At 44.8% G+C, this 12,252-nt stretch overlaps 1 protein-coding gene across 6 annotated transcripts in view; it reads right to left on the bottom strand.

Annotated features, from left to right (window-relative positions):
- Positions 1-799: 799 nt before the first annotated feature.
- LOC117005181 (myosin-3-like) overlaps positions 800-12,252 on the bottom strand; it is a 29,418-nt gene continuing 17,965 nt past the window's right edge. For 4 of the 6 annotated variants that reach the window (XM_042779870.1, XM_033076585.1, XM_033076588.1 and 1 more), the window contains 17 exons: positions 11,905-12,081; positions 11,679-11,824; positions 11,503-11,593; positions 10,703-11,092; positions 10,481-10,607; positions 9,581-9,699; positions 8,940-9,136; positions 8,583-8,766; positions 7,774-7,939; positions 7,079-7,203; positions 6,571-6,879; positions 6,282-6,485; positions 6,022-6,147; positions 4,338-4,508; positions 4,161-4,265; positions 3,992-4,087; positions 2,479-3,876 (listed from right to left, as the gene is read on the bottom strand). In XM_042779870.1, the coding sequence (XP_042635804.1) occupies positions 3,700-3,876; positions 3,992-4,087; positions 4,161-4,265; positions 4,338-4,508; positions 6,022-6,147; positions 6,282-6,485; positions 6,571-6,879; positions 7,079-7,203; positions 7,774-7,939; positions 8,583-8,766; positions 8,940-9,136; positions 9,581-9,699; positions 10,481-10,607; positions 10,703-11,092; positions 11,503-11,593; positions 11,679-11,824; positions 11,905-12,081 (2,910 nt within the window). In that variant the 3' untranslated portion in view covers positions 2,479-3,699. Of the gene's footprint in view, positions 961-2,478; positions 3,877-3,991; positions 4,088-4,160; positions 4,266-4,337; positions 4,509-6,021; positions 6,148-6,281; positions 6,486-6,570; positions 6,880-7,078; positions 7,204-7,773; positions 7,940-8,582; positions 8,767-8,939; positions 9,137-9,580; positions 9,700-10,480; positions 10,608-10,702; positions 11,093-11,502; positions 11,594-11,678; positions 11,825-11,904; positions 12,082-12,252 lie in introns of those variants that run through there. The other 2 variants (XM_042779871.1, XM_033076589.2) reach the window with 2 other exon arrangements.

Here is a 12,252-nt window from a genome sequence, read left to right as displayed (position 1 = left end):
ACAGTCCTGGATAGAGTCAGCCCGGGGACTCCAGGTGCTGGGTGGGAAAGACAGGCTTTGGCACTGCCATTCAGCCAACCCTGTCGTGAGTCACAGCCAGCACAAACCAAAAGTGAATTCCACTTTGTGAAATGGAAACTGCCAGCAGAAAAGTGCAGTGAAGGTGGGGATTGTCCTGCTAAAGTCACATCCATGCAGAGCCTTGCAGGGGCTTCTGGAGCTGCTGTGCTCTGCCCCTGCACTTTGAGTCTCAAAGAACCAGGAACTGTGTAGCTGAGGCAAGAGCAAACAGCAAACTTTGTACCAAAAGCAGGCAAGAGGGCTGGGAGGATTACATAATAATTGCCATGTTGATGCCTGGATGCTCTGGAATGAATAATGACAGGCTGGTAAGGGTTCCCAGACTTGCCTAGCAGATTTTGCACAGCTACTCCTAAACAGTTACGACTGTTTTTCTGCAGGCTCCTGAAGGAGAGTATTGCACTGAGTAACCAGGCATTGGACATTGGGCTAGGGTCAGTGACATGGCCTAGGAGCACAGCAGGACTTTGGATTGCACCCTGAAGCACAGCACTGTCATGAGCTGCGGAGAACAAGGTGCAGCTGGTCTCCTGAGAATGTGCTGCTTCCAGGCCACAGGGGCTGAAACAGAATTCAGCCCCTGGGAAAGCAAAAGGCCTGTCAAACCTCTAGGTTTTAAATTCAGGATAAAAATTGGTCAAACTGGTCACAGAAGTAGTGAGACTCAAACCCTCAGTTTTGACTTAATTTAGTAACAAAATTTCACATTTGGAGCATCTGAATTTGCAGGTATCTATTTTATTGACACTGGCACAGCAGCAGCAACAGAAAATGTTTGTGTTGATAAACAAAAGAAAAATTACTTCCATAGCTGGAGAGAGACTTTGTGGAAGTTGTAGTTATCCCAGAGGAAGCTCATTTTTCAGTTTTCAACACCGCCTAGAAAGGAGAGGCTTTGTTTAGTCTACACATGCCAAGATGAGTCTTCTGATCCCTAAAATAATCCATCTCAGTGCTCCATCCAGCTAGGATGTGCAAGTGGAGCCTGAGCCAATGCAGGGATGTCTGGAACCCTTAAAACCACTGTGCGAATTGAATTTATGCTGGTAACACCAGGATGGCCTCCATCCACAGCTGAAGCATGAAGAAAAGATTAATTCCATTATTCCACTGGCAAAATGAGGGCTCATGCCCTGCTAAGCTTATTCCATCTTAAGAGGGGCAAAAAGCAGCAAGGTCTAAGCCTTGCATTACTGGCCTGGAGTGTTTTACAATCTCTGAACTTCTTATCTCCCTTCCCCCCTTACAACGAGGCCCCAGTCTTGTGAGAAGAAAGTTTCAAGTTTTTACCAACATTCTGTTACCTGCTTTCAGAAAATTCCATTTCTTCTCTAGCACACAGAAAACAACCCAAAGCAAACACATGATAAAACACGCGCAAAAAAAAAAAAAATCTGCAAAGCAGATACGTGAATTCTCTCACACTAAGTGGGATTTTCTGGGATTTTCTAATAGCTCCTAGGTGCAAGGGAGTATCAGGCACCTCAAAGCAGGATCTAAACCCACAGGATATTGCAGAAAGTCTGTTCAACCAGCATTCACCTGGGGATATCCAATAGAAGACACCTGAAATCTTGCCTCTGTCTGGGTTTCCAAATCAATTAGATATTGAGCATTCCCTCTATAAGGTTATTTCATGTCAGGAGACTTTGCTCAGGAACCTGGAGTCAATCATCCTAGTGCATCCCCTGGGGTGTTGGCAAGATAGCCTGGCAGGCATTGAGTCAAACTTTTACTGATGTACGGGTTAGGGTGAGGGTAGGAGGGCTCTGCAGAGGGGCCTGGGCAGGCTGAACTGATGGGCCAGATCAAACAATAAGAGGTTCAAGGAGACCAAGTGTCAGTGTTGGCCACAACAGCCACTACAGGGGGACTAAGGGCTGGGGACGGAGTGGATGGACAGCAGCCAGGCAGAAAGGGACCTGCAGATGCTGGTTGACAGCTGACTGAACATGAGCCAGCAGTGTGCCCATGTGGCCAAGAAGGTCAATGGCACCTGGCCTGGATCAGGAATAGTGTGTCAGGACCAGGGCAGTGATTCCTCCGCTGTGCTCAGCACGGGTGAGGCCGCACCGTGAGCGCTGTGTCCAGCCCTGGGCCCCTCGGTTCAGGAGCGATGTGCAGGTGCTGCAGTGTGCCCAGAGAAGGGGTGAGGGGTCTGGAACACCAGTGCTGTGAGGAGCAGCTGAGGGAGCTGGGCATGTTTATCTTGGAGAAGAGGAGGCCCAGGACAGACCTCATCATTCCCTACAAGTCCCTGACTGGAGGGTGCAGCCGGGGGGGTGAGCTCTGCTCCCAGGGAACAGTGACAGGACAGGAGGACACAGCCCTGAGCTGTGCCAGGGGAGCTTCAGGTGACATCAGGAAGAATTTCTTCACAGAAAGGATGGCTGGGCATTGGGATAGGCTGCCCAGGGAGGTGGGGGAGTCACCATCCCTGGAGGTGTTTGACAAAGCCTGGATGGGGCACTCAGGCCATGCTTTAGTTGACAAGGTGGTGTTGGGTCACAGGCTGGACTCAAAGATCTCAAAGGTCCTCTCCAACCTGGTTTTGTGACTGTGTGTGATTCTGTGACTCACTGAAAGCTGCAGATCAGCTTCTGGAAGAACCAACACTGTCTGTTGAGTCCCAGGCCAGATCCTTCAGGGGAAAGCAGATTCTCCATAGGGTGTCTTTTAGTGCAAAAATGCTTTATGAGAAAGAGGATTCTGCAGAAGGCAGCCTGAAGCCAAAGTTCTTCATTTCCTGGGTACATGCTGTAGGCACTACTTACTCTTCCAAAACATGGACTGAGAGTATTTTACTTTCAACCACAAACTAAGCTAGTCTAGTGCAGCCAAAAGGCATTACACCTGCTCAGACCACACTAGGAAAGGCAGCTCTAGATCTTGTACCACTCTTGGGCTGGAGATAGACAACTCCCCAGGAAGTTCAGCTAAGGACACAGAGCTTCTGTTCTTTTCTCAATCAGAATGCTAGTTCTTCCTGAGCTTCAGAGAAGTGCTGTTCTAGAAATGTTCACAGTTAGGTTGACTCTCATTACTTTGACTTTATGAGGCAACTCCTTAAACCTGAAACAAATGTGCTGAAACTGGCCAGGAGACTCAAGCTCAGCACCAGAGCCAGAAACAACAGAGTCACAGAATCCCAGCTCACAGAATGGTGTGAGCTGGTAGGGACCTTCAAAGGTAATCTAATGCAAAACCCCTGCCATGAGCAGGGACATCTTTCACTAGACAAAGTTGCTCAGATCCCATCCAACCAGAGCCTCAATATTTCCAATGATGGGGATCCACAACTTCTCTGGGGAACTGTGCCAGTGTTTCACTATTGTCATCATACATATTTCTTCCTTATGGTCAACATAAACATACCCTGTTTCAGTTTAAAGCCATCACCCCTTGCCCTGTCACTAAAAGTCCTTGTAAGGACTCTTTCGCTGTCTTTCTTATACAATCCATTTAAGGGGGGCAGAATAAAGTCTGCTCAGAGCCTTCTCTTCTTCAGGCTAGACAACCTGAATCCACTCAGCCTGTCTTTAAAAGCCCCTTCCGTCCAGAGCTGTCCTTTCCAAATGATGCCTGTACCACTGGCAAGGCACAAATCTGCTGCTAGACTCATTTTGAGCAAACAGCACATCTGCAGTAAAGCCTTACCTTTGTAGCAGGGCTTTCTTGGGCCTTAGCTCTGAGTTTAGTTACTTGGCTCTCAGCAATATCTGCCCTTTCCAGGGCCTCGCCTATCCTGTGCAGTGCATTTTTCAGTTTGGAGAGATCAGTATTGGCTTGTTCACTCTGAAATTACAAAACAAAAATTTAAAACCATCTGGCAACATGCAGGGGCACAGAGGCAACTTTTCAACAGTCCTATGAACAGGTAAGTAAGTATTTGCTTCATTTTATGACTCACAGCTTCCTCAGATTGTCTTTTGTAGGATTTGATTTTCATCTGCAGTTCATCTGCCAGATCTTGTAACCTTATCATATTCTTCTTTTGTTCTTCATACTGTGGAAAAAGAATATACAATTTTACATCCTTGGGAGGCAAAATATCAGAATTATTTTCTCTTTTTACCCACCTGAAAAGTGAGCTCTTTGTAACGCTGTTCATATTTGCAGATGTTTTTCATAGCCTCTGAGGATTGTTTATGTTTTTCTTCCAGTTCAGCTTCTAATTCTCGGATCTGGTGAATTAATCAACAATTGGCTTAAGCCCCCACACAGGACTTGGAGACACAGAGAGTGCTGGTACCCACCTTGGCCTCCAGCTTCTGGATCTGCTTCTTCCCTCCCTTCAGGGCCAGCTGCTCAGCCTCTTCCAGACGGTGCTGCAGGCCCTTCACTGTCTGGTCCAGGTTCTTCTTCATCCTCTCCAGGTGGGCACTGGTGTCCTGCTCCTTCTTCAGCTCTTCTGCCATCCTTGCTGCCTTGGAAGGGAGATGACACAAGAAACTGAAACAACGTGAAAGAACAGCACACACTGTGCACCAGCAAAGGATTGACTGCTGACCATTCCTGCTGCCCCACTCCCTATTTTGTTTGTGTTTTTTTTTTCCCCATGACATGATAATAGCAAAAACATGACAGGAAATAGTAGGGGAAAGGGTGGGAAAAGTCTGCCTTACTGTGCACAGAGCTGGAATGACAGAAAGGGTAAATGTTCTGTCTCACTGCACGGTCCCACTATGACCTCACTAACAGCTGGGTGCCAGGGGGAAAACAGCCAGAGCAACAGCAGAGTCTGGAAACAGAACATGGCACAGCTGAAAGACTTCTGTGCTCAACACACCTGGGGTGTGCTGAGTGCTGTGCTTCAGTGCTTGCCCTGCTACTGCCACAACCTCCTGCCACAAAGGCACAAAATAGGTTAAAATAATCTATCTTATTTAACACTAAGATTTATTTTGCTCTCAAACATTGGACTCCTACACAATACAATTAAGCACTTTGCTGAAATACTGAGTGACATTATAGTTAATGTTATAATTATATAATTACAATTACAATTGATGTAGAATTCAACAAATTGCTTTGGCAGCAAAATATCTGAAAAGGTCTAAGTTGAAAAATTAGAAAGCACTAGAAGCTTTAGATAAATATATATGTATATGTATGTATAATTTATTGTAATGTTTTCTTTCTCTTTTATTCAAACAGAATAGAAATCATTAAAACACAAGAACATCTCAACATGAGGAAGAGATTCTTCCATGGAGGGTGGCAGAGCATGGGTTGGGGGCATGGAGGCTCCCTCTCTGGAGACATTCCAAACCTGCCTGGACATGTTCCTGTGTCACCTGCAGCAAGTGACCCTTCCTGAACAGAGGGGTTGGAGTAGATGATCTCCAGAGGTCCCTTCCAATCCTAATGATTCTGAAATTGTATTTGATTTTTATTCCATTTAATGAGCAAGTCAAAAATTTTTCTTTCTATTTTAATTCCACATAATGTATCTAAGATTTTGGTTTGCTCCTCTGCATCAAAAATCATTAGCAGATTGAGTTCCATGACACACCAGTCCTATTGCCTGGCTGAGCTTTACAGATCTTGCATGGGAGGATTTAGCACCAATTTTGAATGGAAATTTATTGTTGTTAAATAGGATTTTGCAAAGATAACTATTCAGATAACTTAGCCGCTTTACTGGTTTCAATACTGCAGGATTTCTTTGCAGACTGTGTTTTCATGCAGCACTGAAGAAAGTTATTTTGTTTTCAACTGACTATATGTGAATTTAATTCTTTATGAGGGCAACAGCTCCGTCTGTCAGCAGGACATGTTCCCTGTTGCTCTAACCCTCCTCTGGCACAAAGCCTTTTAACCAGGCCCACAGACTGGCTCCTTGTCCAGCGTGTGACAAGAGTATTTCCATTAACTCCTAGCAGCAATGCCACTGGAAGCCTTGAAAATTCAAAGTGAAAAACACAGTAACATCCTCACATCTGTCATTGCCTTCTTAGCTCTTTCTTCAGCACTTTTAGCTTCATTAGTAACATCCTCTATCTCTGCTTGGAGTTGTGCCATATCAGTTTCAAGCTTCTTCTTTGTATTAAAAAGGCTGGTGTTCTATAAAGGAGAAAGAGAGAGGCTTTGAGTGTCTGTCTTTAGTCTCTTACACACAGAGACCATCAACTACTATTCATTCTTCCTTCATCAATCTCTGGACTCCAAAACACATCAGTCTTAGCAAAGCAAACTACCTGTGTGTGGAGGAGCTGTGCACGTTCAGCAGCATCCAGAAGCTCCTGCTCAGCCAGTTTCCTTGACCGCTCTGTCTGCTCCAGGGCTGCCCGGAGCTCCTCAATTTCAGCCTGCAGCAGGTTTGCTCTGCGCTCCACCATGGCCACCTGCTCCTTCAGGTCATCCTGGGCTCTGACAGCATCATCCAAGTGCAGCTGGGTATCCTGTATTTGAAGAGTCAGTTTTTTCCTAATAAATTTCTCATATACTGTGCTTAAAAAATAAATCAACCAGAAGGTAAAGCAAGACCTTGAGAGCTCCCTGGATGCTGTGCAGGTGTTTCTGTGCCTCTGCAGCCTGGTGGTTGGCACGGCTCAGCTGGATCTCCATTTCATTCAGGTCTCCCTCCATCTTCTTCTTCAGCCTCAGGGCTTCAGTCCTGCTCCTGATCTCAGCATCCAAAACACCCTGCATTGTCTCCACAATCCTTTCATGGTTCTTTTTTAGCTGGTTGATCTCCTCATCCTTGTCAGCAATCTTTCTGCTGATTTCTGACTTTATCTGAGTCAGCTCTTGGTTGACACCAAGGATTTTGATTTCTTCATGCTCAAGAGCTGCCTTCAAAAGAAAAAGGGGAAAAAACCAAGATGAAGGTAACATTTCAGAGAACATGATTACTGAGGTGGTACTCAATGACTTCACAGAACTTCCTAAAGTTTGTGGCAATCAACCTTGCACACAGCTACTGCTAGAAAAGGGAGCAGAAAGCGGCTCAGCATGCTCTTTACTTTTTACAGTAATATTTAAACTAACTCACCTCTGCCTCCTCCAGAGCTAATCGCAGATCATTTTTTTCTATTTCAGTTTGCTTTTTCCCTTTCTCAAGGTCTCTGATCATTTTGCCATTTGCAGTAATTTGCTCTGTGAGATCAGCTGCTTCCTCTGTGAGAGAAAAATGGCATCAACCAGAGGAGCTGAACTCCAGGCTTTGTTGCTGCAGTCAGCATCCCTTCTGCACACATAAATATGCATGGTACACGTCTGTAAGTATGTACAGATAAAACCAGACACAACCAACTCATGCAGGCCAAGTGGGCATTGGTGTGGTTTCACAGCCCTCCTTGCAGAGAGCCTAGAAGAGCCCTGAATGTTTTACATCTACAGATATGGCATCAGGGTCTGAAACTACCTGTGTAGTCCTTGTGTTCAGTGCATCTGTAAAACTCACTTTCAAGAGGTGCTCAGTCTCCCAGTCGCTACCTTTGCCTGGGAATGGCACCTCAAGGTCTGCAGCACATGAGAGGCCCAGGACATTTGCTTTATTAGTTTAATCACTTTACAAACATGCTTGACAGCTTTTGGTAAGACACTGATATTCTGCATTGAGATGGAGGGCACAGGAAGGACAGTGCTGTCACTTGGTGCCCTCCTGCAGCCATGAGTGTGCTCATGAGCACACCTTGCTGTGGTGGGTCTGTGAAAGCTGATGGGAAACCAGAGCCAAACACATACGCTGGAGAGCAGAGTTCTCCCGTTTGATTGTTTCAAGCTGATCTGAGGTTTCCTCATAGGCATTTTTCACTTTGAAAAGCTCTGTGTTCAGCGAGCCTGTTTCTTTAGAGAGAGCTTCCCGCTCCAGCTGGCTCTCCTCATACTTCCCCTTCCACTCTGCCATGACCTGGAAGACATCATAGAATCACAGAATGCTTTAGGTTGGAAGAGACATCAAAAATCACCTAGTTCCAAATCCTCTGCTATGGGCAGGGACACCTTCCACTACCCCAGGCTGTTCCAAGCCCTGTCCAATCCGGCCTTGGACAATTCCAGAGGTGGGGCAGCCACAGCTTCTCTGGGCAGCCTGTGCCAGGGTCTGCCCACCCTCACAGGGGAGAATTTCATCCTCATATCCAATCCAAACCTACTTCCTGTCAGTGTGAAGCCATTTCCCCTTGTCCTGTCTCTCCAGGCCCTTGTAAACAGTTTCTCTCCATCTTTCTTGTAGCTCCCTTCAGGCACTGGAAGGCCACAATTAAGTCACCCTGATGCTTCTCTTCTCTAGTCTGAACAATCCCAATTCTCTCAGCCTTTCCTCATAGGAGAGGCTATTATGTTTCATTTCCTGCTGGTACTGGGAATGTTATTTTATCTGTGACTACATGTTGTACTAGATAAATAATGCAGTCTCTGAAACCAGGACAAATTCCTATTGTCATGCCTTAGTGACCCTAGATTCACCTTGACTTCAGCATTGACTGAAGTACAGAGTGTTAATTTGGTTTTCTGAAAAGCTACATTTGAAAGATACTGTGCTCATTTAGCACCTTATCAAAATTCTGTTGCTTCCTGTCCAGGGCAGCTGCTGATGTGTTTGCTCTCTCTATGTCCAGTGTCAGATCCTCCACTTCCCCCTGCAGCTTAAACTTCATCTTCTCCAAGGAGGCACACTTGGAATTCAGCATGTCTGCCTGCTGCCCGGCTTCCTGGAGACGCTGAGAGAGCTTTTTCCTTAAGCACACAAATAAAACAAGAATACAATTTAAAAAATCATTAGGTTACATGTGTCATTTTAATTAATACTATATGCAAACCCCAAAAAAAAAATTTAGGTTAGGCTACTAAAAGTGGGTCTATGTTCTGCCCAATATAAATCTGGACATGTCGGGTCATCTATTCTGTACTTGGCCTCCTCGAGCTCCTCCGTGCGCCGAATCACGTCTGTCTCGTATTTGGTTCTCCACTGGGCCACTTCGCTGTTGGCCTTGGACAGGGCTCGCTGCAGCTCCCCCTTGGCCTCCTGCTCCTCCTCATATTGTTCCCTGAGTAAGTCACAGTCGTGGCGAGCGGACTGCAGGGCGTGGGCCAGGGCATTCTTGGCCTAAAAATTACCCACAATATCAGGCATTTCTGTTACTGTGACCAGTAACATGTGTCATCTGAAATATCATCACTGCAGCGTGGACAGAAGACAAAAGGCTGAAGTTTTGTAAGTGTTCAGGAAGCTGCTTTTACCTGTCACCAATTCTATCACTAGAAAAGACCGAAAGTGGTGCTTTCACCTTGGCATATGCTGTAACTTGTCTACAGAAGCTAAAGAAATCACATAGACCATGGCTTTAAAATTTAAAAACATGAAAGAATACAGCAACTTTCAGCATGCCAGAATCATCCTTACTGAACTTACTGCACACAGTGCTTACATGTCCTTCCCCGGACTAATTTTACTGTGTTGGACTATAGGCAATACTTAAAATCTCCCAAAATGAAACTGAGGACCTGATAAATTTTGAAGCCTTATCAGGTGCTCAGTAGTTCACACTACCTTGATCTCTTCCTCCAGATGTCCCTTGAGTTCTTCCATCTGCTGTGTAAGTGCCTGCTGGCTTCTGGACAGCTGCAACCTTACGGTTTCTTTCTCTTTGAGTTGACGGCATAGTTCACCTGTGACAAGAGAGGGAAAGCTCTCAACACTGTCCAGATAAAGCATCCTGAAAACACTCACCTATAATAATAATAATAAGTAAGTGGAATCACACAGCACTGCTTACCTTATCAGTTGCTCCCATTATGTACATATATCTACCATTGAAAAATATATTTCAATCCTTCAAAATGCTTTTGTTGTTGTTCTTTCTTTATCTAAATTTACCTGATTCCCTAATTCTAATTGTATCCCTTATTACAGTTGTCATCCACTAGATGCTATTTTTTTCCTGAAGAAGAATGCTTTCAAAAATTTGCTTGTTTCTTTTAAAGCCCAATTTTCATTTTGAAGCAGTAGGATTTTATGCTGTCACACTGGCTGAACTGACACAAAATGCTGTAGCAGTTTTGCATAATTGGCCTTGTAATGCAAGAGATAAACCTGAAAGTTTCATTTCATAAGATTTACAGTAACTGGAAAACATTTATTCCATGTCACCCTCTGTCCTGGGGGCTGAAGTACAGCTCTCCCCTTTCTTGTAAAGGTGCCTATAGCTTATGCATCATCTCCAAAACGCTCAGTAGTTCTTGTAGCCTTCCAATATTGTCTTTTCCAGATTTTTTTCCTGAGACACTTTACATTTTTTCTCAAATTTTCAGTTTTGTTCTAAGATTCCCCTTGAGCACCATGCTCAGTGACCTTACAACAAACTGGTCAGGGAATGGTACACATGAGAGAATCTGTTTGCTACTGAAGAGAAAAAAATATCCTTTCAGCACATCTTTGTGCCTTCCTTACCAGACTCTGTCTGGAGCTGCGCTTTTTGCATCACCATCTCATTCACATTCCTCTGGTGGTCCTCAAGTTTGGCTTTCATCTCACTCATCTCATCTTCCAGGGTGCGGCACCTTTTTTCCAGAATAGCCTGAAAGAGAATAAGAAAGTGGAAAGTGTGAGTTTGCAAAGTTCCCATCATATAGAAATATTGGTAATTTGAGTATTTAAGTTATAAAGGAACACCTTGGACTTGGTAATGGTCTCTGTACGACTGGCCAAGTCATCAATCTCCATCTTTAGCTCGCTCTTCTCCTTCTCCAGCTTCTGCTTCACACGTTGCAGGTTGTCGATCTGCTCCCCCAGCTCAGCTGTGCTGTCCGCGTGCTTCTTGCGCAGGGCAGCAGCCGTGGCTTCGTGCTGCAGCGTGGCCTCTTCCAGGTCACGGCGCATCTTCTGGAATTCTGCCTCACGCTTCTTGGTGAGCTCTGCTTGAGCAGTGGTGGCTCCTCCAGCCTCTTCAAGGCTCCCACGGATTTCCTCCAGCTCCCGAGCCAGCTCAGCACAACGCTTCTCTGCTTTTGCTCGTGTCGCTTTCTCACTCATGGTCTCCTCTTCCAGCTCTGCAGCACGGGCCTGGGGAACAGGAGGGAATAGTACATCAGGAATTAAATAGGGAACAAGTCATTCAGTGCTTAGGTTACTGCGTATTTGTCACAGTAGAACACCAAGAACTTTGTTTTGGAGACTGTAAGCAAAACAAACTTCCTTTGAATTTCACTGTTTTGGCATTGTAGGTAAAGACTAACTGACAGGAAAGGACCTATGGATCACCTCATTCTGGATTTAGATCACAGCTCTCTTGTTGCATTGGGTTTGAATGGCCAGATTTGGTAGTGGGGGGATACAAGGGTGACTGCTGTGAGAAGTTACTAGAGGTTTCCTCTGTGTCTAACAGAGCCAAACTGTGGGCAAGCATTATTCATGGTACTTCAGTTTAAAACAAGCAAACAGTAATGATGAATTAGGTGCATAAAGTCTCTTGCCTGCATTTCTCTGATCTTCTTCTGCAAATGAGCACCTGAATTTCGCTGCTCCACAATTTTATTTTGCATTTGATTATAATCGAAGTCTTTCCTGTCAAAGAGATGCTCTTTTTATTAAAAGAATATATGTCCAGTTAAAGTCAAATAATAAATTTTTTCACTATTTTTTCTCATACTTCCTTAATTTTTCATCTAAATGTTGTTTGTCATTCTCCAGATCTACTATGGTTTCCTGTGCAAGTTTCAAGTCTCCCTCAAGCTTTCTCTTTGCTCGTTCAAGGTCCACACGTGCTTTTCTTTCAAGTTCCAAAGATCCTTCAACCTGCAACATAAACATATATAAACATGACTGATGGAACAACTAAAGAATCTGTTCCTTCTCCTTGTGTTGAACATGCTCACGTGGTTCACTTGCTGCTCCAGCTTGATCCTGGCTTTGGTGAGGATGTTAACTTTGTCCTCCTCTATTTGCAGGTCATCCAGTGCCTGTTGCTGGGCTTCTTGCAGGGTCTTCTTCTCCTTGACTAGCTTTGCAACAGTCTCATCCAAACCTGTCACTACTTCAGTCAGATTTTTGACCTATTGTAAGGCAAAATACTGAAAGGTCACTAATAATTTTGGCCCTCACATAGGCAATGAACACAATGAACTTGCTGTTAGACTCCCAAAGAGGCTTTTACCATTGTATGGTCACACTCTACAATCTCTCTGTTACATATCAACCCTTTAGAAGTCACAAAGCAATGCCAA

This window comes from Catharus ustulatus, chromosome 20, assembly GCF_009819885.2.
Source record: "Catharus ustulatus isolate bCatUst1 chromosome 20, bCatUst1.pri.v2, whole genome shotgun sequence".
NCBI classification, from domain to species: Eukaryota; Metazoa; Chordata; class Aves; order Passeriformes; family Turdidae; genus Catharus; species Catharus ustulatus.
The sequence above is the reverse complement of the archived record's forward strand: the minus strand, read 5'-3'. Positions and strand labels throughout refer to the sequence as shown.